The sequence below is a fragment of the Colletotrichum jinshuiense genome, chromosome 4 (assembly GCF_051148585.1).
Source record: "Colletotrichum jinshuiense chromosome 4, complete sequence".
NCBI lineage: Eukaryota > Fungi > Ascomycota > Sordariomycetes > Glomerellales > Glomerellaceae > Colletotrichum > Colletotrichum jinshuiense.
In genome coordinates, this window is record NC_139311.1 from 1,443,440 (window position 1) to 1,471,042 (window position 27,603).

The 27,603-nt window shown below is 52.3% G+C and overlaps 10 protein-coding genes across 10 annotated transcripts; 5 read left to right on the forward strand and 5 right to left on the reverse strand.

The window, feature by feature from the left end:
- Window positions 1-1,617: 1,617 nt before the first annotated feature.
- On the reverse strand, window positions 1,618-2,970 carry EsH8_IV_000363 (ketopantoate reductase PanE/ApbA C terminal-domain-containing protein; the record flags this gene model as incomplete). The annotated part of the gene is made up of 1 exon (XM_083265253.1): window positions 1,618-2,970. One exon carries the CDS (start codon window positions 2,968-2,970, stop codon window positions 1,618-1,620), a length of 1,353 nt encoding a protein of 450 aa, XP_083124148.1.
- An 834-nt stretch (window positions 2,971-3,804) lies between these two features.
- EsH8_IV_000364 (DNA-dependent ATPase RAD26) lies at window positions 3,805-7,319 on the forward strand (the record flags this gene model as incomplete). The annotated part of the gene is made up of 2 exons (XM_083265254.1): window positions 3,805-5,056; window positions 5,110-7,319. The coding sequence occupies 2 exons, from the start codon at window positions 3,805-3,807 to the stop codon at window positions 7,317-7,319; spliced, it is 3,462 nt and encodes a 1,153-aa protein (XP_083124149.1).
- A 494-nt stretch (window positions 7,320-7,813) lies between these two features.
- On the reverse strand, window positions 7,814-8,564 carry EsH8_IV_000365 (40S ribosomal protein uS11; the record flags this gene model as incomplete). Its single annotated transcript, XM_083265255.1, has 4 exons — window positions 7,814-7,965; window positions 8,026-8,186; window positions 8,309-8,381; window positions 8,495-8,564. 4 exons carry the CDS (start codon window positions 8,562-8,564, stop codon window positions 7,814-7,816), a joined length of 456 nt encoding a protein of 151 aa, XP_083124150.1.
- A 371-nt stretch (window positions 8,565-8,935) lies between these two features.
- EsH8_IV_000366 (60S ribosomal protein uL30) lies at window positions 8,936-10,420 on the forward strand (the record flags this gene model as incomplete). The annotated part of the gene is made up of 3 exons (XM_083265256.1): window positions 8,936-8,946; window positions 9,501-9,612; window positions 9,794-10,420. 3 exons carry the CDS (start codon window positions 8,936-8,938, stop codon window positions 10,418-10,420), a joined length of 750 nt encoding a protein of 249 aa, XP_083124151.1.
- A 379-nt stretch (window positions 10,421-10,799) lies between these two features.
- Window positions 10,800-11,595, reverse strand: EsH8_IV_000367 (HesB/IscA family protein; the record flags this gene model as incomplete). The annotated part of the gene is made up of 2 exons (XM_083265257.1): window positions 10,800-11,174; window positions 11,239-11,595. The coding sequence occupies 2 exons, from the start codon at window positions 11,593-11,595 to the stop codon at window positions 10,800-10,802; spliced, it is 732 nt and encodes a 243-aa protein (XP_083124152.1).
- Window positions 11,596-13,782: 2,187 nt separating this feature from the next.
- Window positions 13,783-14,111, reverse strand: EsH8_IV_000368 (MICOS complex subunit MIC10; the record flags this gene model as incomplete). Its single annotated transcript, XM_083265258.1, has 2 exons — window positions 13,783-13,977; window positions 14,037-14,111. The coding sequence occupies 2 exons, from the start codon at window positions 14,109-14,111 to the stop codon at window positions 13,783-13,785; spliced, it is 270 nt and encodes an 89-aa protein (XP_083124153.1).
- A 356-nt stretch (window positions 14,112-14,467) lies between these two features.
- On the forward strand, window positions 14,468-18,691 carry EsH8_IV_000369 (Urb2/Npa2 family-domain-containing protein; the record flags this gene model as incomplete). Its single annotated transcript, XM_083265259.1, has 3 exons — window positions 14,468-14,518; window positions 14,568-17,889; window positions 17,940-18,691. 3 exons carry the CDS (start codon window positions 14,468-14,470, stop codon window positions 18,689-18,691), a joined length of 4,125 nt encoding a protein of 1,374 aa, XP_083124154.1.
- Window positions 18,692-20,666: 1,975 nt separating this feature from the next.
- On the reverse strand, window positions 20,667-21,771 carry EsH8_IV_000370 (SDR family oxidoreductase; the record flags this gene model as incomplete). Its single annotated transcript, XM_083265260.1, has 2 exons — window positions 20,667-21,596; window positions 21,658-21,771. 2 exons carry the CDS (start codon window positions 21,769-21,771, stop codon window positions 20,667-20,669), a joined length of 1,044 nt encoding a protein of 347 aa, XP_083124155.1.
- An 855-nt stretch (window positions 21,772-22,626) lies between these two features.
- Window positions 22,627-24,477, forward strand: EsH8_IV_000371 (rRNA-processing protein SAS10; the record flags this gene model as incomplete). The annotated part of the gene is made up of 1 exon (XM_083265261.1): window positions 22,627-24,477. One exon carries the CDS (start codon window positions 22,627-22,629, stop codon window positions 24,475-24,477), a length of 1,851 nt encoding a protein of 616 aa, XP_083124156.1.
- A 419-nt stretch (window positions 24,478-24,896) lies between these two features.
- EsH8_IV_000372 (COG1/VPS51 family protein) lies at window positions 24,897-27,470 on the forward strand (the record flags this gene model as incomplete). The annotated part of the gene is made up of 1 exon (XM_083265262.1): window positions 24,897-27,470. The coding sequence occupies one exon, from the start codon at window positions 24,897-24,899 to the stop codon at window positions 27,468-27,470; it is 2,574 nt and encodes an 857-aa protein (XP_083124157.1).
- Window positions 27,471-27,603: the final 133 nt, after the last annotated feature.

Here is a 27,603-nt window from a genome sequence, read left to right on the forward strand (position 1 = left end):
TGCACCGGAGGTTTTTCCCCCACCCCTGTCGGCCAATCGGAGAATTGTAGCATCAGGGCAACTTGGGTCCATTCATTCGAAAATGGAGCGCAATCATGGCTTATGATCTCCGCTGGTATTTCCACAATGTTGATCCGCCTGTTGTGGTTCTCAAGGTAAATGCAACCCACGGCATGAATAAACACCAAAGGCATGCAGGCTCTCATTGGCTTACCTTGATCGTGATTATGGAAGCCTTCAACTCCACTTCTAGCTTGACTGTTTGCCAAGTAGCCTGTTGTTGAAGGACCAGGTTTTTGAACGTGTCAGGTATCAGAATCAAGCCCCAGAATGAATGCAAGGAACCAGGTCGCGCTGCTATAACAGGAATGGCGTGACTTCAAGCCAGATGGCCCTGACGTCTGTGCCGACTTCAGATCGGGCTGCTCAGAGAATTGTTGGCCGATAGCCCCGCTAGAAAGATCCGCTACCTCGACAGATCATTGTCAAGGTTGTTTTAGGCGACAATCGTTACTTGCACATTATATTATGCCTGTTTGGTTCGGTAAAGATGTTTGTTCTGATTCAAGATGCCGATGTATTGCTACTGTCTGATTGCGTATGTCTATCCGAGTTTGTTGACCCTGTTGGTGTCGTTGTCTAGTGTTACTCACGTTCGAGTTTCCGTAGAGGAGACTTCCATGTTACTGTGAGAGAACGCGTTTCGTGGGCAGCTAGAGAGCAGAACCGTACATGAAAATCTCTCACATCGCAAAGCGCCGGAGGGTGTGGGCGTAGCTTCGCACAAAGTCCGCTCGCACACCTCATCACCGGCACCGTCGGCATCGAGTAAGCGGGGGGTGAAAATGTGAGGCGACACATACGGGCGTGAGTGTTTCCTTGGAAAGACTTTTCTGGCCGGGTCCTCCAATGGTGGCTGCGGGTACCTCGTTCTCCTGGTAGTATACTTGGCGGTGCTATATCATACCCAGTATTATACCTATAGTGCGGTCTTTTAAGGGGGGAGGAAGTAAGCGAAGCTGGCGAATGAGGATGATCATCCTCCCCTGAAAGCGCCAGCGCGGTGTGCCGTGCTTAGCAGAATCGGAAGTACTTCTGGGAAACGAGGGGTCCAGGGGGATGCATCTATGGAGGAGACTCGGCCACGTTGGCATTTTCGGGAGCATGTTGGGCGGTAGAGTGAGCAGCGTGGCTGGTACGAACCTGGCAGAAGGTTACAGCGCAGCTGAGGTTTGTTACGAGGCAAGTAGTCCTTTTTAATCGGGTAGGTCAACCAGGAGGCGTTTCCGCAAATGGCTCAAAACGCAAGCAGACCTATAGGGAGAACTGCCCTATGCCTCAGAGCCCTTGTTGGCAACTGGTCCACAATGCCCCTTGATGGTTGTTGGCACAATAACTGGCTTCGTGGTGTCGTCGACAGTGTTCTCCCTGGATCATAGCAGAATATCTTGGTTCATGGAGCTAACCGGAAAGAAGAAACTGTGACAATATTCATGATGTGTTGGGCTAAGGTCAACGAAAGCCTTGGGACTTTGGCATTGCATTATATCCAGCGGGGTTCTAGGCGATGCAACTGCTGTTGAAAACTTGGGGGTTAGCCCGGTGTGTGAAACTTTGTCAGGTACTGCCTGACTTCGAGTCCAGAAGGCGAGGAAAATGTTTGCTGAGAGAATCTGCGTCCAGGACAGTGCCCTTCTCAACGAGACCGACCAGAGTCTTGTGATAGGTTACATCCAAATCAGCATCGAGGTAAGCGGCTGTTTCGACAAGCCAGCCGTTGAATTCGTTGATCTCGGTTTGTTTGCCAGCCCGAACGTCTTGCAGCATTGAGCTCGTGTTTTCCCGGACTTTGTGCCCAACACTATACAGCATTTCCTGGAGTCGGGGCTGTGAAAAACGATCCAAGAGGTCGCGGCGTTGATATTCGCATTTGCTGCTTGTCTCCTTCATGTGTGACGTGGCTTCGCCGCGAATTGTGTTCAGAATTGCGTCTGTACTCCGGTCCTTGACTAGAGCTTGGAGGATCTTGCTTGCTTCCAGTAGCAAAATGTCAATAATATTTGCTATTGGACCCTCTTTGTTGACAAATAAATCACCGTTCTTGCAGCGAAGAACGGCGGTTAGTGGGTTGATGATTGAGTTGACGACGAGCTTTTCTAGCTGCAATATCCACAGCTCATCTTGTGCGACAGTGTGCCCGTTGAGATTCGGGGCTTGGGAGAGTATGTCGGACAGATATGAAGCGTTTCTAGGAGCTTCCAATCCAAGGAGAACTGGTCCTACCTTCATATCTGCCTCAGACGCGTGCGCACTCTTGAACCGGCCCAAAGAGGTCACCCCATGAGTTGTCACACACGCCAGCCAGTTGGGGTGAGATGCGGGTGTCTGTGAATAGCGTGACGCTGTGTACGTTGTCCCATGGGGCGGCCACAATTTGCACATGCCATTTTGGGCAAAGGCTACTGTGGAATCGCCATTGAGGTAGCGACGGACTCGATCGACCTCTGGGAGAGCCTGAGACGCCTTCGTTGTGACAATCAGATTGCGTATCCCCCTGCCGTCTGTAATCTCTCTTTTCTCACCACTTGTAGGTGGTTCTTCAGACCATAGCTCCACGTCAAAGTTTGAGTGCTTGTGTGAAGAGCCGCTGCGTGTGATCTCAATACCTGGTTCGCGCCGCCAAGACTGGAGAAGCTCTTTTCTGTGGAAGACTAGAGTGATTGGCGGCGGATTTGGCAAAGATGCAAGCGAGCTAGCAAAGAGTATGCCGAGGTTTCCAATGCCTAGAATGTATATCCGTCGGTATGAGTCGTCCTGGCGTGGGCATGACGTTGAGCCACCAAGACGGTCACCGATCACGTCCGAGAATGGCGTGTGATCCTCTAGGTTTGACAAGCCCCACGAGTAGAGCTTGGGTGCATCTGCACTGCCGTTGGCTGTTAAAATGGATTGAAGCCAGGCAGGAGACATTCTGGAGACGCTTTGAGTTGGTCCAGAGGAGTACTGCCGTAGTCCGAGCCGGCGAGCCATGTAAACAAGGCTCGATGAAGGCCTATGACCGATCATGGTTGTAGAAGAGAGACTAACGTTAGTATGATTCAGAAAGTCCCTGCATGTTTTTTGTCTCTTCCTGTTCTATACAGATAAATGCGTGGAGGCTTTGTAAAGTTATGAAATGTGAGCGTGAAAGTCTTAGAGCAAAAGAGCTAATGTGGAAGCTGTCGAGAGATATGAGTGCTGTGGCTACCCATCTAGGCTGTCAGGACAGAAGCTCACTGCGCGGTTCGTGGCAGATTAGTCAGTGTCGGTGGCCTTGGATTCAACGACTAAGAGTAGAGCTCCACCTCTATTTCGCCCACCAATCAAACCTACCACTCTTCCGTTCAATTAAGACCCTTGTTCAAGGCACCTGACCGCGCGACCCGTTCGCTTCCTCTTTCTCAGTGGCGTCATAGGTTTATTAGGCAGATCGGTGATAGTCGCCAGAGTTTGACGCGCCTGCAATTTTCTTCACACAGCTGAGGTGAGTCATCCCGACGACTCAAGCCAAGAGCCTCCGAGCCTGGTTCTTGCTGACTTGCCGCTTCAGTGCCAGTCTGGGCTTTGCATTCGGTCGCCCTTCACCTCTTATTGTTCGCGTCGCCGCCTTCGTCTATCCTAATCTCTCTCACCTCACTCAGACAGCCCCATCAAAAAGACATTCCTCTGGCCTCCTTTCAGACAGCTGGAGTAGAGCGAGGAATCATTTGATCTGAATGTTTCCAGTCGTGAGCATCTGAGAGTTCATGGGGATCTGGCTACAAAATGCCTTCCGATAACGAAGAGAACCCGGCGCGTGGTGAACTGGTACGCGAGGGGAGCACAACTTTCAAGGACGATGCTTCCAGTCAGAATGCGACAACGTCTCGGGTGCATGGTGATGCTGACGAAGCAGCGCTTCTGCGGAATATCACAGCAGACATCAGAGACCAAGATGACTTGGAACGGGACATCACTGCGCAGGCAAACGCGGCATTAATTGAAGCCGAGGACAAAAAAGACAAGCAGCGCATTGAGAAACTCGAAACCACAAAAGTCCAGCTCGAAACAAAAAGAGGCGAGCAACGGAAGAAGCTAGAAGCAACCCGTCGCAATCCTTACCAGGCACGGATCGTACAGAAGGAAATCGATAAACTCGACCTCCAAATTGAGCAGGCCACCAGTGACATCTCCGATTTCCAAACCCGTATTGATAAGAGACGCGAAGAAGCTGCCGTGGTCGCGGACGATACCGTCAAAAACAAGTCTAGGAGGCTACCTGGCGAGTCGCACCGAGAGTTCCTTGTCCGAACGGGAAAGATAACCCCTTTTGCAAACCTTGGTGGTGAGCGGCCAGCTGGCTTTGAGGGTGAACTTGCAGATGTACTTATCGAGGCTGAGGAAGATGCGGCAGAGAAGGACTTTGTGAGCGACACCGAAGAGCCAAAATCGCATCAGGTGCTGCGGATGCCCGGATTTGCTGAAGAACGCGAGGTCGAGTCAGCACCTGTAGAGAGCGAATTCTCTTTACGCCCCAGAAAGAAACGCAAAGTGCAGCGGGAAGGATCATCCGACGATTTCGAACCAACCACTGCCACTTCACCAGAGAGCCAATATGCCTCAGACACCAGTGAAGAAGAAGCCACTGGCCGCAAGCGTCGTAAAGGAAAGAAGAAACAAGCTACAGGTAATACAGTTGCTGTCGAAGGAGCCAAGGTAGACCTTAGCGGAGTCGATGATGGAAATGAAACAGGCTACCAGGCACGGCTCGCCGATTGGGTCAAAAGACGGAGTAGAGCTCGTCAACGGCGTGCTGGTACAGATGGAGATATCCTAGCTGAGAATGATGGCGAGGAAGAGTGGTTCAAGCCATCACCTGACCATCCAGATCACATCTTTGGCAATGACTTGAAATTGCCTGGAGACATCCATCCGTCACTCTTCGACTACCAAAAGACCGGGGTCCACTGGCTTGCAGAGCTCTACGAACAAGGCGTGGGTGGTATCATTGGCGACGAGATGGGCCTGGGCAAGACAGGTAATGTGATATCGCAGCCTGATAACGAAGCTTGCAGCTAACCACGTGAACAGTGCAAGCAATCGCCTTCATATCCGCGCTGCATTACAGCAAGAAGCTCGACAAACCCGTCATAGTCGTAGTTCCTGCGACTGTGCTAAAGCAGTGGGTCAACGAATTTCACCGGTGGTGGCCCCCCTTGAGAGTGTCGATTTTGCACTCGTCCGGCAGCGGAATGATGAATCAACGTGAGGATGAGTCCGACCTCGACAATATCAGTTATGGAAGTGGCAGAAATCGCACTGCTGCACGCAAAATCGTCAAACGAGTCGCCAAGCAGGGTCACGTTCTTGTTACTACCTACTCTGGCCTGCAATCATACGGGGCAGAGCTATTGTCTCAAGATTGGGCATATGCGATCCTCGATGAAGGCCACAAGATCCGTAACCCCAACGCAGAGATTACTGTTGCTTGCAAACAACTCAACACTCCAAACCGGTTGATTCTTTCTGGCACGCCAATCCAGAACAACTTGACCGAACTGTGGTCACTCTTTGATTTCATCTTCCCAATGCGCCTAGGTACGCTGGTGAACTTTAGAACCCAGTTCGAGATGCCCATTAGACAAGGTGGCTACGCAACTGCGACCAACCTTGCGGTTCTGACCGCTGAAAAATGCGCGACGACTCTGAAGGAGACCATTAGCCAGTACCTTCTACAGCGCCTCAAGATTGACGTCGCATCAGATCTGCCAGAGAAGACCGAACAGGTACTCTTTTGCAAGCTGACACCAAACCAAAATGAAGAATACATCAGGTTTCTGAGGTCTGACGCTGTGTCTGAAATTATGGCAAAGAAACGACAGGCTTTATACGGCATTGATATACTGAGGAAGATCTGCAACCATCCGGATCTGGTTAATGACAGAAAGAAGAAGCAACCGGGGTACGACTGGGGGGCTCCTCAAAGGTCTGGCAAGATGCAGATGGTGAGCGAGCTGCTGCCAATGTGGAAGCGTTTCGGCCACAAAACTTTACTGTTTTCTCAGTCCAAGCTCATGCTCAACATTCTCCAAGAGTTCATTGGAAAGATGGATGGAATGACCTACCTCCGCATGGACGGAGAGACACCTATCGAGAAGAGGCAAGCTCTGATTGACAAGTTCAACACGGATCCCGCTGTTGATGTCTTTCTTCTAACCACGAGGACTGGAGGTTTGGGCATTAACCTCACTGGAGCAACTCGGATCATCATATACGATCCTGACTGGAACCCATCTACGGATATGCAAGCCCGGGAAAGAGCTTGGCGATTGGGCCAGACGAAGCCCGTCTCAATTTATCGACTTATGACATCAGGCACCATTGAAGAAAAGATATATCACCGTCAAATATTCAAGCAGTTCATGACCAACAAGGTCCTTAAGGACCCAAAACAACGAGCAAATTTCGACTTGTCCGATCTCTACGATCTCTTCAGCTTCGGCGATGCTGGTCATAGCATGGTGAGCGCCGACAGAAGTAAGGTGTTCGAGGGAGCAGAGATCAAGTACAGCAAGCCGGAGGTCCTTGCCCAACATGACAGACCCTCCAAAAACACAGTCCCCATATCATCCATCAAGGTCGACGATGAAGTCAACGCTGTGCGCCAACTTTCCGGCGTCGCTGCAATGGAGGAGTACGCGGAGGACAAGCAAGTTCACGACGAGAAGCGGATGACGGAGAACCTCTTTGCCCGATCTGTGGAGAGCGCCTACGAGCATGACCAAATCATGAATGGAAAGAAGCCAGTGCAAGCGGATCGCGCCATGAACCAGTACGAGGCGAACAAGGTAGCATCGGCTGCAGCCGCCCACCTCCGACGAGCAGGCGAAGAAGCGCGTCGCACACCTATTGGGACCGTCACTTGGACCGGCGAAGTCGGCGAAGCAGGCCGTCCCATTGCCCATCGACGACGTGGTGGACCAGGTTCCTCCGGGGTGATGACGAGTCTGGCCGACCGTCAAGGGTTAAGTCGGCCAACGAGTGGGACGAGTTCACGATCCGGGACCCCAGGCACGGAGAAAAACCTAAAGCAGAAAGATTTTGTGCTCCTGATCCAAGCCTTCATCAAACGCCATGGAGGAAAGATCCCCAGCAAGATGTTGGTGGACCATTTTAACCCTTACTGCCATACACCTAAACAGACCGAGGAGTTCAAGTCGGCCTTGGACGTGGTAGCTGACCTGAATAAGGGTGGTAGCACCGGCAGAGGAATGTGGTCCTTGAAACCTGGATACAAGTAACGGGCAAGCGGACTCGCTTGATAACCCTCTCTTCGAGGGGTAGATACACACTGGGCATGCCTTCGTCGGGTGAATTAGGCTAAGGGTGGACGACAGGAACTATATCGTGGGAATCGAAGGCACTCTAGATTTAGATATAAACAAGACATAAAGTCCTCATTGCATACGACCGATCGCAATGACATTCACTACCCATGCAACAGCGCCGCAATCCGCTTTGAAATTCACTTCACCTCATATGAACGCATGTAGTTATGTGCACAGCTTTGTCGAGGATTCAGGAGCTACTCTTGAGTTCAGGCCATATTATGGCGAGTTTCTATTCTGTCTACGATAGATACTGTCGCCCACAGCAGAAGGCATGTCACAGTGCGTAGAATGGAGACCAGGCTAAGAAGCCGTTCCCCTCGTTTTTCACGATGCCACCAAGAAACCAAACAATGAGCACTCCTGTCCCGAGACCACCCAGGCCAACATGATATGTAACCGGGCGCTCAGAGACGGCGACCACGGCGACCACCCTTTCTGCGGGTAGAGTCGGAGGGCGTAGGGGTAACGTCCTCAATGCGGCCGATCTTCATGCCGGAACGGGCCAGGGCACGGAGAGCAGACTGGGCACCGGGGCCGGGGGTCTTGGTGCCGTTACCTGAAGCAGTTGTGTCAGCATTGGCTCATTGACCAAAGGATTCAGAACTCGAGAACTTACCACCGGTGGCACGGATCTTGATGTGCAGGGCAGTGATGCCGAGCTCCTTGCAGCGGGTAGCGACGTCCTGGGCAGCCAACATGGCAGCGTAGGGGGAGGACTCGTCACGATCGGCCTTGACCTTCATACCACCAGTAACACGGCAGATGGTCTCACGGCCGCTGGAATCACCCAGAACGTTAGCCATGCTGAACCACCAAGCTTCATTGTATGATATTCGTTATGCCTGCGAGGGGGATCCGGAATTTCTTCCGGGCTCGCGACAACAGATGGATAGACCTACGAAAGATCGGTGACGTGGACGAAGGTGTCGTTGAAAGAGGCGAAGATACGGGCAACGCCGAAGACGAGCTCGCCTATTGATCGCGGGGTAGTCAGCAAAACTGCTTTTTGAAATCTTCCGCGCAAACATCGCGACGCCCTCAAGCGGGCAGCGACGACAACGCAATTCTGGAGCTTCCAAACTCACCCTCGCGGACCTGGGGGCCCAAGGAGATGTTCTCCTGGGCGGGACGGACGGTCTTCTTGTTTCCGGACATCGTGACTGCTGTGTTTGGCGAATTGCTTCGGTGGTGGTTAGTCGGATGGTTGCGAAAAAGGTCTCTCGGGTCTCCCACCAAAGGAAATTTCACAAGCGCAAACAATGGAGGAAAAGTGGGCGGGAGTGCCCTGACGGGGGGAGGGGCGGTTGGTAGCGGCAGAACGCTTCATTTGGTTTAGCGCCGTGAGAAACCCTACCTAAGCGAACAAGAATTTTCCTGTGTGGCCCCTGCGCAGCCCCAATTCCGCCCGTTGGAGAGAGAGAATTATTTTGCTAAAACTTCGGCATCGCGCTCTTTTCTCTTCTGCTTCCTTCTGATCAGCGACCAATTTTCGACGACAACCGCCGACAACCACCAACTCCTTCACGATGGCTGCCACGTATGTTCACCCATGTCCTTGAAGCAGCATCCCATCCCTCTATGGGTGCCCGGTGTTATTCGATGTTTTGCAGATTGTCGTGGTCCTCTCGCTGGAGACCTTGCTTCACCTCGTGGTGAAAGCCTGGCTCTCAGCTCGATCCCTCCTACGTTTCTCCCTCCTTCCTTCATGACCTGGAATATGGCTTGCGGATGGAGAGATGCTACCTAGGGTGTTGGGGATGAACGGTCACTCGTTCTCCCTCAAATTCATTGCCGTATGATTAGCCCCCTGGCTGCACTGGAAAGTCTGCCATCGGAGCTTAATCACCTGCGTGCACATGTTCTTGAACACTTCAACGTGTTTGAGGTGTTGTCAGATGAGTAGAGGGTTCAAGGTGTCGCTCTTCCCACCAGGGACAGTAACAATCCTGTTCTCCAGCTCACTGGTCAAAGTCATCGCTCGAGTTAGCCATAGCGAGAATGTCGCGCTCCAGCTGCAATTCTCGCACCGGCGCTCTTTCCATGCTGCTTGCAGTATGTCGGACTGCGTACTAATCTGATCTGCGTCTACAGTTCCGTCCCCACCTCCAACCAGATTCTGGTTCCGGAGACCCTTCTCAAGAAGCGCAAGTCCCAGGAGAAGGCTCGCGCTGAGCGCAACATCGCCACCGAGAAGCGCAAGGCTGTAAGTAAACCCACGCTCTTTTATTCCTCCCCCACATCATGATGCATAACATACCTTCACGACTAGACTACGGTCGATGCTGTTGGAATTAACCTTCTTTCGGGTCTGATAATTACCGGATCAACTACATTTACTTAGAATCATTGGTTCATGAAACAAATTGCTAACTTGTTTTCAAAAGGCCAACAAGGAGAAGCGTGGTGTCATCTTCCAGCGCGCCGAGAAGTACATCAAGGAGTACCGTGATGCCGAGCGCGAGAAGGTCCGCCTCTCCCGCGTCGCTCGCGAGAACGACTCTGCCTACGTTCCCGCCGAGTCTACCCTGATCTTCGTCATCCGCATCAAGGGTATCAACAAGATCGCCCCCAAGCCCCGCAAGATCCTCCAGCTCCTCCGTCTCCTCCAGATCAACAACGGTGTCTTCATCAAGGTCACCAAGGCCACCACTGAGATGCTCAAGGTTGTCGAGCCCTGGATCGCCTACGGTTACCCCAACCTGAAGACCGTCAAGGACCTCGTCTACAAGCGTGGTTACGGAAAGGTCAACAAGCAGCGTGTCGCTCTTACCGACAACGTCATCATCGAGGAGAACCTCGGCAAGTACGGCATTGTCTGCATGGAGGATCTCATCCACGAGATCTACACCGTCGGCCCCAACTTCAAGCAGGCCTCCAACTTCCTCTGGCCCTTCAAGCTCAGCAACCCTACCGGTGGCTTCCGTCCCCGCAAGTTCAAGCACTTCATCGAGGGCGGTGACCTCGGCAACCGCGAGGAGAAGATCAACGCTCTCGTCCGCCAGATGAACTAAGGTGGATGTTTGTGGGATTTGATCAAAAAAAGGGGTTCGGCACGGTTTGTCTAGTTACTCGGGCTTCGGCAGGTTTGAGAATACCAAGGGTTCATTATATGATTGGCATGGTTGCACGGCGTTGATAACCACAAAAGGGAATTTGTGAATTGATCATTTGACGACCTTCGGATTCTCGATCCTCCCTGTTCTATGAGTAGCAATGCAATCCTCTTTTTAAGAGTTGTGTATGTATGTATGTATGTGGATGTGTTATGTGATGTGATCCCCATGCGCCTGGCCAAAATTCCATTTTTGGGCTATGCGCAACAATAATGTACAAACCCCCCACCCACCCGCTAGCTCTGCCAAAAGTATACCATGCCCCACAAAGCTTTGCTCATATCTTTATGTCAAAGCTCGTTCCGCACCCGCAGCTACTTGAAGCATATGGGTTGTCGGTGATTTTGAACTGAGACCCAATGAGCTCCATCGTGAAGTCCACCTTGCTGCCCTTCAACAGGTCTAGCGAAGGCTGATCAATCACGATCTTCGGACCTTCGAAAGATGCGATGGAAGCGTCGGCGTCGTCGGGCAAGTATTGGAACACTGTGTCGTCCTCTCCAACAACCTTCGACCAATCCTCTGCGTTGTCGCTCTCGGGTAGTGTTACCAAGCTCATCAAGTACTGGAAGCCGTGGCAGCCGCCGCTCTCGACCTGTATCTTCAACGCCAGATTCGGGTTGTTGTCTTTCTTCATGATTTCTGAAAGGCGCTGCGTTTCGGTTAGGTCTATGGGTCCAGTTGTTGGTTGCGAGGCTGCATGAAGCTACACATACCTTGCCTGCTCTGTCGGTGATTTCGAGCTTCATCTCCTGCCCGTCCTCGTCCGTTTGCGGGTTATAAGCGCATCTTGTCTGTGATCTTGTCGCCGAGACTGTGAACGTGCGGGTTTGCTGCAGGACTATCCTCCGAACGAATCGTTGTGGTGCCCTAATCCGTGAAAAGGCCTCGGAACTGCAACTGCGACTTGCGCCGATGCTGACTCTGGCGGTGGCGACGGCGGCCGGCTTCCATCGAGGAATCAAGACCGAGAGAATCGGAGCCGGTGGGGTGGATGTCGGTGTACGGCGGGCGAGTTGGACAAAGATGTTTGCGCTCGATGGCGCGTGGACACATCGGAGAGAGGTTGCCATTGTAAGGATGTTGGCGCACTGTGGCGCGGATTTGTTGAGCTGGGGGGGCAGTGGTAGAGAAAATTAAAGATGCAGCCGTTCGGTAATACGGTAGCTTATGATGTAAAAGGTGGTGGGCGGTAGGTAGCGGCAATTGGGGATTTGAAAACATTAGTCAGCCCTGGGGATCTTTGTGGTCTTCCGGCCAATGATTGTCTATGGATTTCTACTCATGATGACCACCTGCGATGACACTCTTCTGTTGTAAATGATTTGCTAAATATTACATAGGCTCAAGGAGTTTTATCTTATTTCAACTAATACAAGTTTTCTAAGTGACAAAACTCCATAGAACTAAGATGGACCCTGGATAAAATCAACTCGGTTGTCTAGATGGTCGGAGCCGGTCCCTCGGTGCAGTGGAGATCATCGGAGACTGCAGCCCCAATCGCCGAGCTAGTTGGAAGAATCCGACCTGAACCAGCTGTGTTGTAGCCATTTCCCTTTAGCCTTTCCTGATTTTTTGTACTGGATAAATTGTCTTCGGATGACATAATTTGAATCACACTTACAGCGCCGCTGTAAGGGCTTTCGAATGCCAGGTATGCAGATGGTATCATGTTAACACTTGCTCAATCTGGACAGTTTTAATGTTGGAATGCTGTTATTAAGGCATATTTGCAATGAAATAAACAAAAGGTGCAATTTGAAAAATTGTTATCATCAAGTTCCAGCGTGTGTTTAATGCAGGGGGTATTCTTGCGGGACGAATAAGCTAAACATGCTAGGATTGACCAAAGTCTATGATCTTCTGGTGTAAGTGGATTCCGCCCTACCAAGCCTGCCGTATTCAACGGTCACCTCCCATTGACGAGTATCGTGAACCATATCCTACTATATACTTACTGGCAGCCCATTGATGCTACCATCAACACTTATATTAATATTAAAGGCACACCCTTGTCCTTCTTGCCCCCTTCTGCGGTGATATTTTTTATGTATCAGGTGCTCATGGCCATTACTTGGGGCTGTCCCGGTTTCACGGGAGTCGTCAACTGAGGAGTCACCAGAGCTTCTCATATCCGCCCAATCAATGCCGTTTCTTATATGTACCTTTGATTACAACATAAAAATACAAGAACCCTTGTTTCCTCGAAATTCGCCTATCAGCGCTCAAGCAAGTGTAACTGTGTATTATAACTCTAATGATGCCTGTCACTCCTAAGTTGAGTCTTGACGACACGTCCCAGCCAACACCCCGTCAAACGGCTAGGTCAGACTTTGATAGCAACTGGTTTCTAACCCTATGATGCCTAACAGTGTAGGGAAACGAGCGTATCGAGCTTTATCAACGGCACAATGATTTGCTGCGAATAAAGCACTGAAAGGAAACAAAGGAGTAATATAAGGGTCATCTTCGCACAGAATCAGGGCCGAGACCCTTGTAAATTTACGTCCTGCTATCGCAGTCTTGGCTCTTGTCTCCGTCCTAGCTGTCATGTTCTAGGTCGATGTTGTAAACAGGCACTCCGCCGCATGTTAACATTGCTCATGGGGCCTCCCAAAAAAAACATATATTAAAAATTAAAAGATTTGTACAGTACATTGCAGTCCACCGAGCATAATGCAGGCGCCCATCGATCGTGACAAGCATCAAAGCGGTTTGGTGGTCAGTCAAAACAAAGCTCCGCATCATGGAGATGAGAGACGAAATCTATGTCACAGCCAAGAATATCCTCAGATCGCGGGGATGGCCTTCAGTGGGCGATAGACTCGGGTTGGGAGGATTGAGTACTAGTGTCTCGCCAGGACTTGGAGCCGGGTCAGCCTCAAGTGCCGAGCAGGGTTTGCTGGTTGATATTGAAAAGAGCACAAATCGAGTACCAGAGCGTTCCGTACAGATTGGCCGACAGTTGTCAAGGCGGTTCAGCGAGAGGCCTGGTGTGGATGGAAGGTCACGACACGTGCCCAGCTTCCAATTGCTGCAGCACACGAACAACACATAAACAGAGGTAGACAGACAAATAAAATGACTCTATTCCCTCGCTCGTCCCCATCCTAACCTAGGCTCGCCGGCTCCTGAGGGTGATCGCATAGGACCTGCCGGCTTCTGGCTCCCTAGCGAGCTTCACGTGCGTGTGACGTAGTGTGTTTGTACAGCTTTATTCCGCTCCGAATCGCGTCGTCTACCAATTCGATATTGGGCATCTATGCCTGCTTCCTGATCTCTCTGGCAGCCTGCTTCAGGCTGGAGTTGCACTCCTCGTATGCGCGGCCGGCTCCGAAGCCGACACCGACGAACGCGGGCCACGCTCTGCGCTTGAACAGGAGAACCGAGAAGACGACGCCGAATCCGAGACCGAGAGTGGACTTGACGAGAAGGTTGGAGAGGCAGTGGTCCCACTAGAAGATCGTGGTTAGAAATCTCGAACATCGACAAAGTTGACGATTGGGGGAGCTACCTTCTCGTTGAGAAGTGCCTCACTGACGGGTCGCGCCACGGCGCTCGGGGGAGGGGGAATGGAGGTGTCGGACATGGTCGTCGATTCCCTAGGGAGCTGCTGATCAGTTTTAATGTATTAAATAAAAGCCTGACAGGCGTCACTTACACAATTGACTCGGTGCGCAATGGTTTTGTCGAGGTCGGAGCTTCAGCGGTGGAATTAAACCAAGTGATGTTTTCGGAGAGTCCCGGCAAATTGATGATGAAGACCCGAGGGCGGTCAGTCTCGGTGTGCTTTCGGTGACCGTATCGGAAGAGGTGGGGCGGCAGAATCCTGAAATTTTGGGAAAGCTCCAGGAAAAATCGCGGGGAGCCTCAGTTTAACATGCATCTGATCGCATCTAGAGGATCTGCGCGCCTCTTGAAGCCCCTTGCCGTTCATTGCCCGTCATGGATGTGGAAATGACCGATACCAGCCCCAGTCGGTCCTCCGAGACGATTGTATGTTCAACGTTAACCTCAACCCATTTCGGGCTAACCATCATCACAGACGGCGGACAGGGACTTAGTCAAGACCGTGCGATCCCTTGACCAGACAGGCCCTGGGCCCAATGGCGAAAACCTCGATCGAGTCTGGAAGCAACTTACATCGGCCGGTCAAAGCCAGTTCTCTGCCGCCGAGGAGAGTGTCCTTCGATGGCTCCTCAAGGTCATGAAAGCAAATAACGACGAAGCCGAGACGATACGACGATTTCCCCTGACATGGCGCATTCTCGGTTGTTCCTTCCAGAGGATCCCCCTTTTTTCCCTTGCGAAGTCTCTCGCCGACCGAAAGTTTATGGCGGTTCTTCAGCAAACCCTGAAGAGCATTGCAAAACCCAGTGCCGAAGCCGATACAACAGACTCAAAGTCTAAGAAGAGGAAGAGAACAAGTACCGCAACTTTTGAATTGCAGGCGCTCAAGTCACTTGAGGGCTGCCTGGGTACTGGGGAGGCTATCTTTGGCGCCTTGAAGATCCTCCTTGCACGCCTCGACCCGGCGGCGCAATGGTCAGCCCACGACAGGATGGGAGCGGAACACATCAAAGCCCTTTTTGCTCAACCTGCCACCGATGCTGTAGAATACCTCGCACCTATGTTGTCTCTTTGCGACTACTCCTTGGCAGCCTCCGACAACGAACAGTTCGAAACGCAAGAGTCTTGGGTGAGGGTCTTCTCTTCCGTTTGGGACCTACACCTCCAAGGCGGCACCGACGCACTAGAAGTAGCGACACATTTTTCACGCACGTCCTTCTCCATCCTCGGCAAAATCAAGAATGTGTTAAATTCCGATGACCAAGTGGTCAAACTATGGACTCGAGAACTCGAGAAATTTTTGCAGCGCAATCTGGTCCTGCCGGCTAGGTCGGCATACCTTAATAAAAGCGACCTTGAAGTCGTCACCCGCGCTTTTGAGATGGCGAAGAGTATTGCGTTAGTTGCGGTGCCCATCCTCTACAGTTTAGTGTCAGCTGCGCCAAGAGTCGTTGGTGGGCTCACCACAACCAAGGCCGAAGAGGCTTGGATGCAGGAGGTCTTCAAGCTTTCTGAGCGTACAGTCACACAGCTGCCTAGCAGTGAAAAAGCACGTGCAGTGGCCGCGATGCTCGAAGAAGCGATCGTGAACAAATCTCACATTGCCTTGGGCGATCTCCGCCTAGTGTGCAATAACTATGCAATCGTTGGAAGCCCCAGCGAAACAGACTGGCGTCTTCTTTCGCTCATTGCAAAGTGTGACGCCGATGTTTTCCTGCAGTCTGAAGAGGGTTCGCAGCTTTTTGATCAAGTATGCGACAGAATCACCGCAGTTGGCGCGAATGCCGATGAGGAGATTATGCGTGAACTCATCGAGTCCTTGATCGTCGGGTTCGAAAGTGCCCGCGATTTATCGACCTTCCTGAAGAAATGGTTCGGCCAACTTTCAAAGTTCGAGGACAAGAGTTTGCGCTCCGGAAGCCGACCTGTGTGGTTCACCATGGTGCACCGGAACTCCACGCTTATTGAAGGTGTCGAGAAGTCGCTGACTACCAATCAATTGGTTAACCTGCTCCAGTGGGTGGAGGGGCATGAGATCCTCCGCCCAGCTGCTGTTCTTATTTTCCTCAACACCATCGGAACCGGAATCACGAAGGATGACTTTGCTGATGCTGTCGGAACTCAGCTTTCAGATCTCACCTTGAAAGTCTGGTCATCTAGCAAGACTCCATCCGACATTCGTTCTCTGCGATGGAGAATTATCTCAAAAACGATATCGTGGTTGGACTACGAAAAGTCAACCACACTCTGGGACCAGGTTCAAGCCGACTTGACAAAGGCACTCCAAAAGGCCAAGTTCGATGACGAAGATACCTGCGAGGCTTTGGAATGTGCATACCAATTCTGGTTATCCATGTACCCAGATGGCCGTGACCAGTCCAACCTCGCCTCTTTGCTCACGTCCTTTGTGGAAAGATTGCTGAAGAAGGTAAAGTTGGAAGACCTCGATGGATTGTTAGATTCTCGGGATTTGTCGGGTTCAAATACCTCTGATGTTCCCAGATTCTGCGCCAAGTATCCTCTAGCTGCTTCAAGACTTGTCTCTCTGCTTTCAAAGTCTTCAAGCGCGTTACCGGAATACCTGCAGCGAGTTTTTGGCGAAAAGATCTCTTTCAAGGACGGCGAAACGAACCTAGGAAACGTCCTGAATGCAGTCGTATCAAACGAGAACAACTTGAGCAACAGGAAGCTTGCCACCGGGGTTGTGGATTACATCACAGAATTGATTGCTAAAGTCTCGAGCAAATCCTATCCCTGGAACGAGAAGCGGAGCAGAGTCGCGATGGTCGAGCTGTCAAGAGTGCCCGATGAGTCGTTGACAAGACAACAAAGAGAGCGCCTTATGGAAACGTTAATCCCGAAGATACAACTAGCCGGGCAGTTAGATCCGTCAAATTGGCATCTGGTTTTGGGACTGTTGGTGAAGATTATGCGGAAACCAACCTTTTATCAGAATATGGCATTTTCCGACCTCCAAAATATTGCCAATTCTTTGACACCAACTTGTGCCGAGAGCGACTCCAAGACGGCCCTTGGTTTGTCTCAGCTTCTTTACCACCTAGCAACGGCAACCATACGACAAATGAACGACCACCAAGAATGGCGCACGCAGTATTTCGAAAACGTCTCTACTCTTCTCAAAGATATCGCTGGCAAGGGTTCTCTGGTTCAAGTCACTCTGCTCAAGGCCCTCTTGTCCGTTGCACTCCCTGAAGCTAGTCCCAAGGAAAAGCTTGCGGTATTCGACGTAGACCAGACAGCGTCGACATTGGGAAGCATTGTTCAGGATACCTTGAGCGACTTTGCCAAAGCCTGGCGGAAACAAAAGGTCGACAAAGCTCTGGTCAACCGAGTGCTAATCTCACTTGATGCAGCTGAGGCTCTGTCTGACTCCGTTGCCGAACAGCTGAAGGTCAAGATTCCTCAGTTGGAAGAAGCAAGTCAGCAGGCAATTACAAACGGGTACCTAAGTGGCTGGAAGCTGCAGTCCTTCCTCATCAAGCGTTTCCCGTCACAACTAGCAAATTCTCAACCCACCTCCTTCGACCAACTCTTCAGCAGCACCTTGTCAGCACCCTTGCCCAAGGGGCCTGCCCCTGATCCGCTTTCAGACTTCAACCGACAGTCTGTATTAGAAGACACTGTCAATGCTGTCATCACTGGTCTGGATTACGAAGCCAAGGTCCAGTATGTCCAAAAGCTGCTTGCTGGCGTTCTTGCAGACTCCACAGTTGAGGCCGGTGTGTCAATCGAAGGCCAACTGCTTGCCACCCACCGTGTCATCGCCCAGATGACTGGTAAGTTCCTCTTTCCATCGCCAAGACCTAATCGCTGACTAGCAATACAGAAGCTCCTACGGGCCTTGACAAGTCCAAATCATTCGACTTGGCTACTGCCCACGGTACGCTGATTAGGTACCTGGCTCAGGCAAAGACTGTACGCGAGTTCGTTAGGACGGCTGAAGTCCTCCACCAGCTGCTCGATATCAAGTCGAACTCCATGACTCAGTGGAACATCGAGACAACCTTGAGCACTGTAGCAGTCATCGTTGCTGACGACCCGAACCACCTTCTCGGTGCCTCGCCAAGTGTATACCAGTGGCTTTGCAAACTCATGGAGGTCGTCATCAAGAGGCATCGCCTCCGGCTCGAAGGCCATTACCACCTTCTCATCACCACATTAGAGGCTCTCCTCGGGACCCTCGCTCACCCTTCGTCGCAACAAAAGACTCCGACGTCCATCCGCGCAAAGCACGCTGCGCAGTTCACGCGTCTCGTCACCCTCGTGTGCGAGCCCGCTGCGGCAGCCGTGTCCCGAGTACAGCACCTCAGCGCCCTCGACTCGGCGACCGATGCCGCAAAGCGCTCCGCAGGCCGTCACATGTATCTTATTCTGATGGCGTACGTCAAGTTTCAATTGGACGTTGATGTGCCGCGGGATGTCCGCGAGTCACTGGAGCCTGGCATGAACTCCATCTTTGACATTACGCCGCTTGAGGTGAGGAAGATTCTAAACGATAGCATGGACGTCAGCGGCAGGGCGATTTTACGTGAGATGTATAAGCGGTACACCAAGTTTGGCAAGTGGAGCGGCGTGTAAGAGGGCCGTGGGTTGTGAAGGACGTGCAAGATACCCTAGATATAATACAGCATTCTGGCAACAAAGAAACGAGCAAGCGTGATGATGTTGGCAGTATGTTATCTGTTCGCTTACAACACCCTGTGCTAGTGATCATAAAGTGGCCAACGCAATAATCAAAATTAGAGTCCCTAAACAGATTAAATCAAGCGCAATCAGTTAAATGGCCCCATTTGCAGACACGTGTGATTATGTAGCTTTGGTTGCGTATCTGAGAGGCCAGTGCCTCTCAAGGCGGAAACGTTGCTTCACCAGTTGCCGTTTTGATCGAGATTGTTCCAGACCACAACCTGCGGCCAGCTTCTGCTGCTCGTCCTTGAAAGCCTTGATACCTCGCAAGGCACCATTGGGTCATTATAGGCTCGCCTGAATGGCAGTTCTTTCGACCATGTACAGGAAATGGGTGTCGAACTGGCGGGTTCCTGTCACGTCCCGCCTGTTTATTCGATAGAGGCGGGAGAAATGGCAAGTTGAGTGATCGCTATTCCATTTTATGTTTGGTTCATAATAAGTCCCTACGATGTTTCTTCCCTGAAATGGACAATTTTCCAATTGTTGCATAGGATTTTATAACAACGCTTCTTCCGGTTATCTCTGAGTGATGCGCGAGACGAGGATATGGTCAGCAACGGTATCTCAGGAATAGTGTGTATATGCGAGGCATCACGCTAATTCCTCCTGGACCTTATAAAAACATGTTTTGCCTTGATATGAGAAGCACTTCGAAGACGTCTTAAGCAAGCGATCTAAGTCGCTCTCTGAATCGGCGACGTTGCAATAATAGAGCATAACGAAAAAGAAGGAGGCCCCAATGTTTTTCCCATACAACCCACCAAGTCACCTTTCTGCCTCGTGGCACTTGTTCCACCCTTGTAGATATCGTCGACACTGAAGCGAAAACTGTTCCATGTAATGAGGGATTTGGTTTATTGGGTACTTTCTTTTTCTTTTTCAGCGAAACGGGCAGCACATGTAGGCTGTAACATCCATAGCCATGCTCAGCCCGCAATGATCTGGTATGTCCTGGTAAAATCGCAAAGACAGCCATTGATCGTAGACATGTAAGACACAAGCTGAGCCAGTTGCACGCCACTGGGCTATCGAAAATATGAATGTGGCTCTTTCCGTGCCTGGAGAGGTTTATCCCCCATTGTTCCCGTCGTTTCCGCCAATACCGCTGTACTCCTAGTCGGACTAGCTGGATAGGTGACAGCGGCCATTATATCCTCAAGAGATAATTTCCAGATACAAACTCAAGATTATCATCTAATATATGATGCCGCTCCTTCCAAGACCACAACGTGTGCACTCATGAGAGGCTGTTATCTAGTGGCACAGCAGCCTCGGGGGGTCTTATAATTTGCCGGCAGTGAGCCACCGTTATGTATCCCCATATTCATGCCGTGACTCGTTTCAATTAGGTCAAGACGCCAGATATCTGCAATGTGTTGATTCGAGGAGTAGAATGATATTGCACAGACGCAGTTTTCATTTGATCTCGTGGTGAGCTTTGGGTTCTTTCATGGTTAGTTAGATGATACTGGCTCTTGCAGGTGTGAGTGCAAGACATTAGGCGGATCGGGGTCTCTGGCCATCAACCGTTCGCATCCATAATTAAGGGATTGCCATAACTCGGTCATCAGAATCAATGGTTCCTGAAAACAGTACGCCTGAAAGTTTGCCGTGGCTTCCATTGAACCGCATGGTGTCAGGGACAGGAACACACATGAAATAACACATGGGACGAAAACTCATAAACTCGCTGAATTATACCGTTCAGGTCAGTAACAGGCAATGGTCTAGCACATGCTCGTTTACAAACTTACGAGAACAGTAATCGCGGATCTCAGCTAATTAGTACGGCATATAGCATCGAGTTGCTTCGTGTTAACAATTATTGGTATTAGTTTTCGCCTATCTTCATATCCATTCCTTTTTACGCATTCGGTTTGGGTTTTGGGTAAGTGGCCGGATGCCCATGCTTCTTGCCGTAGTTCTTGCACTGCCTCAGCATGTCTGGCAACAAGAATACCCAGACCCACGATGTAACCCAAATCATGAAGGTGTCGACAAACCAGTTGTTGCGCAAAGAACCACCAAGACCGCTCCACTTCATCAGGCTACCAAGGAATGCGACGGTTACAAAATATTCGCCCTTCTCCAGGCCCTGGATGGAAAATCTGGCGACATCTTCGGGCGATTGTACAGGATCAAGCTCTTCCATTTGATGCGTAATTTGAGGCTTGGTCGCGTTTTCCCTCTCCAACCCGGGGCTGGTGATTGTCCCAGGGAACACGACGTGAATCTTGACATTCTGGGGATATAGCAGAACCTCCTGAGACAGCGTATCAGCCAAACCGCGAATGGCCCACTTGGACCCGGCGTATGGCGCGTAGCCAGCAACAGTGAAGAAAGCTACAACACTGGTAGTCATGATCAAGTGCTTCGGCTCGTCCTCAATAGGTGCGTCCAGTGCGAGCCACACGCGCAAAATGGCATGCGCCATCTCGGCAGTGCCGTAAAAGTTGACGTCCATGTTCTTGCGGGTCTCGGAGAAGGGCGTCTCCGTGAAGAAGCCCGTCGTGGCCATTCCTGCAATGCACCAGACAATGTCCGGGCTACGGCCGTCATTCCACGCGGTGGCCTCGGCAATCACTGGCGCGGCATAGTTCTCGCGGGCGACGTCGGCGACGATGTACTTGAATCGCTGGGTTTCGGGGCTCTTGGCAGCGGCTTTGAGCTCGACGAGGAGCTCCTCGAGGCGGGCGCCGTTGCGGGCGACGAGGACAAGGTTTGCGCCCTTGGCGGCGAGCTGGAGGGCGACGCTACGACCCATTCCTTCTGATGCACCCGTCAGGAGGACGGTCTGGGGGAGTGCGTGTTAGTCAATGGCGATGCGTAGAAAGGGGAAGGGGGGGACGGGTTACCTTGCCGTCGACGGGCATGTGATTCTTCCTGCTGAACAGACCCATGGCGTAGGCAAGGAGGAGAACGGCGAGGCCAGGTAAAGCAATCCACAGAGCTTGTGCTGTGATCCCCATGCTGTCGAAAAGCTGGAGGAGACGTCGTGAGCACAAAGGGGGAGAAGGGGTGTTTAATATTCGGCTTTGTCGGTGGCTTCTTAGGCAGCACCATGCGGATGCAAGACTAGGACACGCGGTTTAGCAGAATGCCGTTTGGAGCGTAATTGGGAACTCCCATTTCTAGTGGGGTCTTCCGGGCTTCGCAGTGGATGCCCACCCCTGGGCGGGCGCACGCCACAGGGGCCGCACGGCCATGTGGTGGTGGTCTGCCGGGAGTTGTGATAGGTAAGAGCAGGTTAGTGTGCTGACAGACATGGAATCGCCCAACACAGCACCTGAAGTTGTCCAAAGCTTGTATTTCGACCTCACTTAACGGCTATTGCCTAGAACTAACCAGGGGTCTTGAAGCGAAGTCTTCAATTCGACTATCTAGACAGAGTACGCACCCCAGCCAACGCGGAATGATTGGATGAATTGTGCTGGCACGCTGGAGACCACGGATAAATGGAAGTAGTTGAGAAATATGACTGAAGATAACCTATGAAAGTCTGGCAACTTCTGATTAAGTGTCGAGTTCTCTTTGTAATTGAGCAAAACCAAGGCCCATGCTGAGCGGCGCGCCATCCAATGCTCGAAGAGCCTACCCCACTATTGGCTGACAATGACCAAGCCAATGAGGACCGATGCCACGACCCAGTCTCCACTAAAAAGTTCTGCGCTCGATGGACGCCAGAACATTTTTCGTTGTCGCCAGGTGCAGTTGGAATCCGCCCCATCTAACGCCCGCCTCCTACATGCGACATCGACTTGTTGCCTCTCCCCTCACTCTTTTTCTTTGACAGTCTACCAAATCGAAGAATTCATCTCGTCAAAATGGCAAAGAAGCGCAAGGCATCCGCGCAAGCTGCGCGCAGCGGCCCCAAGGACCTCGACCCCGCCGACGCTCGCCTCGGTCCCATCACTACCTACGAAGATGTCGCCGATTCCGAGGAGGAATACTTCCTGAACCGGGACAAGATCATGTTCGACGAAGGCCCGCAATCAAAGAGAAGAAAGAAGATTGAAGAGGAGGACAAGTTTCTGGATCACTCAGACGAAGAAATTCTGGACCTTGATGACGGCGATGATTCCGAGGAAGAAGACGCCAGACAAGCCTCCCGCAAATCCAAGAAGACCAAGACTGCTGCCGAATCCGACGAAGAGGCCGAAGGGGATGAGGACGAAACTGACCCGAGCTGGTGGGGCTCTTCAAAGAAGGAGTACTACGATGCCGACCAAATCGAGACCGAGGCCGATGCTCGCGAGGAGGAGGCCGAGGCCAAGCGCCTGCAGCAGAAGAAGCTGGCCAAGATGTCTGAGGAGGATTTCTTGTTCGACGAGGGAGAGTGGCTGACCTCGAAGACCGACGAGGCGGAGGACCAGGAGGTTGTCACTGAGGTCCTCAAGGACGTTGAGATCACAGACGATATGGGCCCGGAAGAACGCACAAAACTCCTTCAAAGCAGATACCCCGAGTTCGAACATCTTATCGAGGAGTTCCAGAAATTGCAACCGCAGCTTGTTATTTTGCAAAAGGAGGCACACGGCAAGTCCAGCCAATCGCTCGAGGCTGTCAAGTACTGGATCCTTGGTTGCTACGTCGCGGCCCTTGCAAGCTACTTTGCCATTCTCACATCACCGGCGCGGGATGATTCATCAACTCAGAAGACTCTGGATCCTGCGGAACTTCGGGATCACGACGTCATGGAGACGTTGCTGGAGTGCCGTGAAGCATGGCAGCAAGTCAAGGAGGCGAAGCCAGCCCAAGCCGTCGACTCAATGGAGGTCTCCTCCGACGAAGAGGAACCTAGCATGGTCGACGATGTCGACGAAGCTGCCTTTGCTGCTGCAAAAGCGGAGATCAAGAAGCAGAAGAAGCTGGACAAGGCAGCCAAGGCGAAGAAGAAGCAAGCCCAAAAGAAGGCCCAGGCCGTCGAGGACTCGCTTGCAGACCTCGACGACCTCATCAAGGAGTCCAACAAGAGCAAGAAGAAGAAGGCGGCCGCCAAGGCTGTGGAAGACGGCGACAACTCCGACTTTGGCGAGGAAGATGTCCTCGACGCCCGGACAGCCGCAGACAAGGCAGCCCGCAAGAAGAGCTTGCGCTTCTACACGTCACAAATCGTCCAGAAGGCAAACAAGCGCGCCGACGCCGGCCGCGACGCCGGCGGAGATGTGGACATTCCCTACCGCGAGCGTCTCAGGGACCGTCAAGCACGCCTCAACCGCGAGGCCGAGCGACGTGGTCAGAAGTTCGGTGCCGACCTCGGCGACGATGACAGCGACGGCGACGATGCCAAGACGGCAGCCGCACTGCGCGAGGACGGAGACGACGAGTACTACGATATGGTCTCCGCGTCCTCCAAGAAGAAGAAGGCGGAGAAGGAGGCTTTGTACGACGCGCTCGCGGCGGCCAGCAAGGCCGACCGCATCGTCCCGCAGGAGGTTGTTGGAGAGGATGGCAAGCGCAAGATCACGTACGCCATCGAGAAGAACAAGGGCCTGACGCCGAAGCGCAAGAAGGAGGTGCGCAACCCGCGTGTCAAGAAGAGGATGAAGTACGAGGAGAAGCAGAAGAAGTTGAGGAGCATGAAGCCCGTGTGGAAGGGCGGTGAGCCCAAGGGCGGCTATGGTGGTGAGATGTCGGGTATCACGACGGGTATTGTTAGAGCGAGGAAATTGTAAAGCCGGTCTGCTGTCGAGCTCCTCAAATAATACAATTGGAATTTCAAAAGTTTTTCAAACATTCCCCATTCTTATTGAAAATACTGTATGCATGCGGCGGCTTCTCCAGTGGAGTTGTATAATTCGATATCTTTGTGAGACATGCATTGTAAGTGAGAAAGTCGCAGCTTGCGATGTACCGAAGAAGCTGAAGACAGCTGGCCCCACCAAATTCCATCTGGCCAGACAGCTTCAACACCCCAACCCTCGATTACGTTAGACCTGCGAAACCAAACCACAAGACAAGCGCGGCCAGCGCAGAGGATCGAAACAAGTCCCGAAGACCTGCTAGACGAAATTCCTACTCGACGCAATCTCAATGATCCCTATAAGGCACCGATAATCCCCAATTGACGACCGCCGAACTCGCACCGCTCAACATGGCGACGCCCGACCTCTCAACCCTCACCTCCTCCGCCCAAATCTTCTCCTCCAACTACACCCTTCCCCAAGTCCGAGCGATCCACAAGTCGATCCATGTCGAGATCGATGATAGGGCGAGCCGCCTGCGCACGCAGGTCGGCAATTCGTATCGCGACCTCCTCGGAACCGCCGACACCATCGTCCAGATGCGCAAGGACAACGACGCAGTGCAGGGCGTGTTGGGCCGGATGGGCGGGCGCTGTGGCCGTGGTGTCGTGGGGTCGAAGGTCTCCGGGCTAAGCGGGTTTGAAGGGAACATCAAAGAGCAGAGCAGCGGGAATGTGGGTGTTATTGCGAGGGCGAGGCTGCTTGAGGCCTGCGGGCTTGTCTTTGGGCGGGTGCTCAAGGGCTCTGGAGCTGGGAGCCAGGATCTGAGTAGAGGAGACAGGGCCATTCTTGCAAGCAAGCTTCTGGTGCTGAGTCGGCTTTTGGTGAAGAGCTTAGGAGAGGAAGAGAGGTTGGATGGGGATATCGGGCACGCCGTAGAGGTTGCGAAGAAGAGCATTCGCGGGCTGAAGCGGAGGCTTATACGGCACATCGAGAACTTGCTGGAGCGCACGGGAGATGCAGTAAAGCAGGAGGATGTCCTCAAGGCATTATGCGCCTACAGCCTGGCTACCAGCTCTGGTGCCCGCGATGTCGTCACCCACTTTCTACGAGTCAGAGGCGCTGCCATAGCCTTGGCTTTCGAGATTGAAGACAGCGAGAGACAGAGGACCACGGGCGATGTGCTCAAGAGCTTGACACTGTACACGAAGACGCTGCTGGATGTGCAGTCTCTCGTTCCGTTCAAGCTGGCGGATGCGCTTTCTAACCTTAAGAAGAACCCGTTATTAGCAGACGCGACGCTGAAGAAGCTTGAAGGCCTGCGCCTCGACGTTTACGAGCGGTGGTGCGGAGACGAGATTCAATTCTTCACGCCCTTTATCCGTCACGATGACTTGGACGGCCCACAAGCCAGAGACATGCTCTTCAGCTGGGCGGAAAAGGGCAGCGAGGTGGCTATTAGTGGCCTCAAAAAGACGATGGAGCGGATGATGGAGTTCAAGGCCATCACTGAGCTGCGAACCAGTGTACTGCAGCTGTGGATCCGCGAGGGCGGAAAGGCGAGGGGCTTCGATCCTTCCGAGATGCTCGACGAGCTGCGCGGTGCCATCAACGGCCATATGCTAAATGTTGTTGAGACCAAGGTCAACAAGCTGCATCTAATCGGATCCGAGGTATCGGCGACGCTGGCATCGTGGCAGGATGGTGTGACGGACCAGTCCGTTGAGCTTTGGAACGTGCGCAGTTTCGATATCGACTTGATCAACGGAGCGGATCACTTTCTACAGGAGCTCGTCGCGCGATTGCACGGTCGTAATGATTCAGTGTCCAAGGCAGTGAAGGGATTCCAGTCATGGCGGCACATTATTGACGAAGTGGGCGAGGTAGTGGAGCAGCTGAAGAGGCAGCGCTGGGACAATGACATTGATGAGATTGAGGACGAGGAGACGATCGAGACACGGCAGCAACTTCTCAGCAAAGACGACCCCAAGACGCTACAGGAGAAGCTCGACTCGACGCTCGCCAAGGCTTTCAAGGACCTGGACGCAAAGCTTACGAGCTTGTGGAAGTCAAAGGTAGATGCCCAGAACAGCGGCAAGGTGGCCATGTATTTCCTTCGCATCTTGCGAGATGTGCGCCAGGGGCTGCCGAAGCTTGACACAGTCAAGAGCTTCGGCCTGGAAGTGGTACCGTCACTTCACGAACAGCTTGCTATTGCTGTCTCGAAGCACCCGCTGGAGACGTTCGCTAGCAAAGCGCTCACGCAAAAGCTTGTCGTTGGCCGTTCGTTGTGGGAGGGTAGCCCCGAACTGCCTACGCAGCCGTCGCCCAGAGCATTCCGGTTCCTGCAGGATGTGTCGACGGAAATGAGCGATGCTGGCATGGACCTGTGGAGCGCTGTGGCCGTGGGCGTCATCAAGCAGCATCTCAGGAAGCAGTTACGTGAAAAATGGCTCGAGGCGCTGGCGAAGCATCTCTCAGAGGCGACCAACAATGATGTCTCCGACAAGAAGCCCGTCTCTCCTATCAAGGACACGGCTGAAGCCTCTAGCGGAGACAACAATACGGCAAAATCACCAGAAAAAGAGAAGCATGAAGACGAGGCTTCGGATGTAGAGAAGCCAGAAGAGACCGCCGACGAAGGAAAGGAAGAAGGCGACAAGGAGGATCAAGAAGACGCAGAAAATGAGGAGACGGAAGAGGAATCCAAGGAGGAAGAGGCGGCGCCCGAACCAGCTGTAAAGGCGGATGATGGCCTCGCCCAACAGCGCCGCGACCTTCTCGTCCAGTGGCTCTTTGACATTTCTATCTTGCGCTGCTATCTCGACGCCCCGTCTGACGTCAAGGGCGACGAGCTCAAGAACCTGGAGGAGAAGGTCTACGAACATACAGGCCTGGACAGTGACGAGGCGCGGCAGCGCATCGTCAAGTCGTCGCAGGACTACCACAGGAAGACGAGCCTACTCTTCGGTCTGCTCTCATAGTTGTAGATATATACCCGAGTAGACGGCCGCATGTCAGAGACAATGTGTATGCGAAGGAGGGAGGCCTCGAAGCGGGAGAAGAATGAAAGTCATGATCTACAATATGAACGTGCTTTTCTCGGCTTTCTGTCTT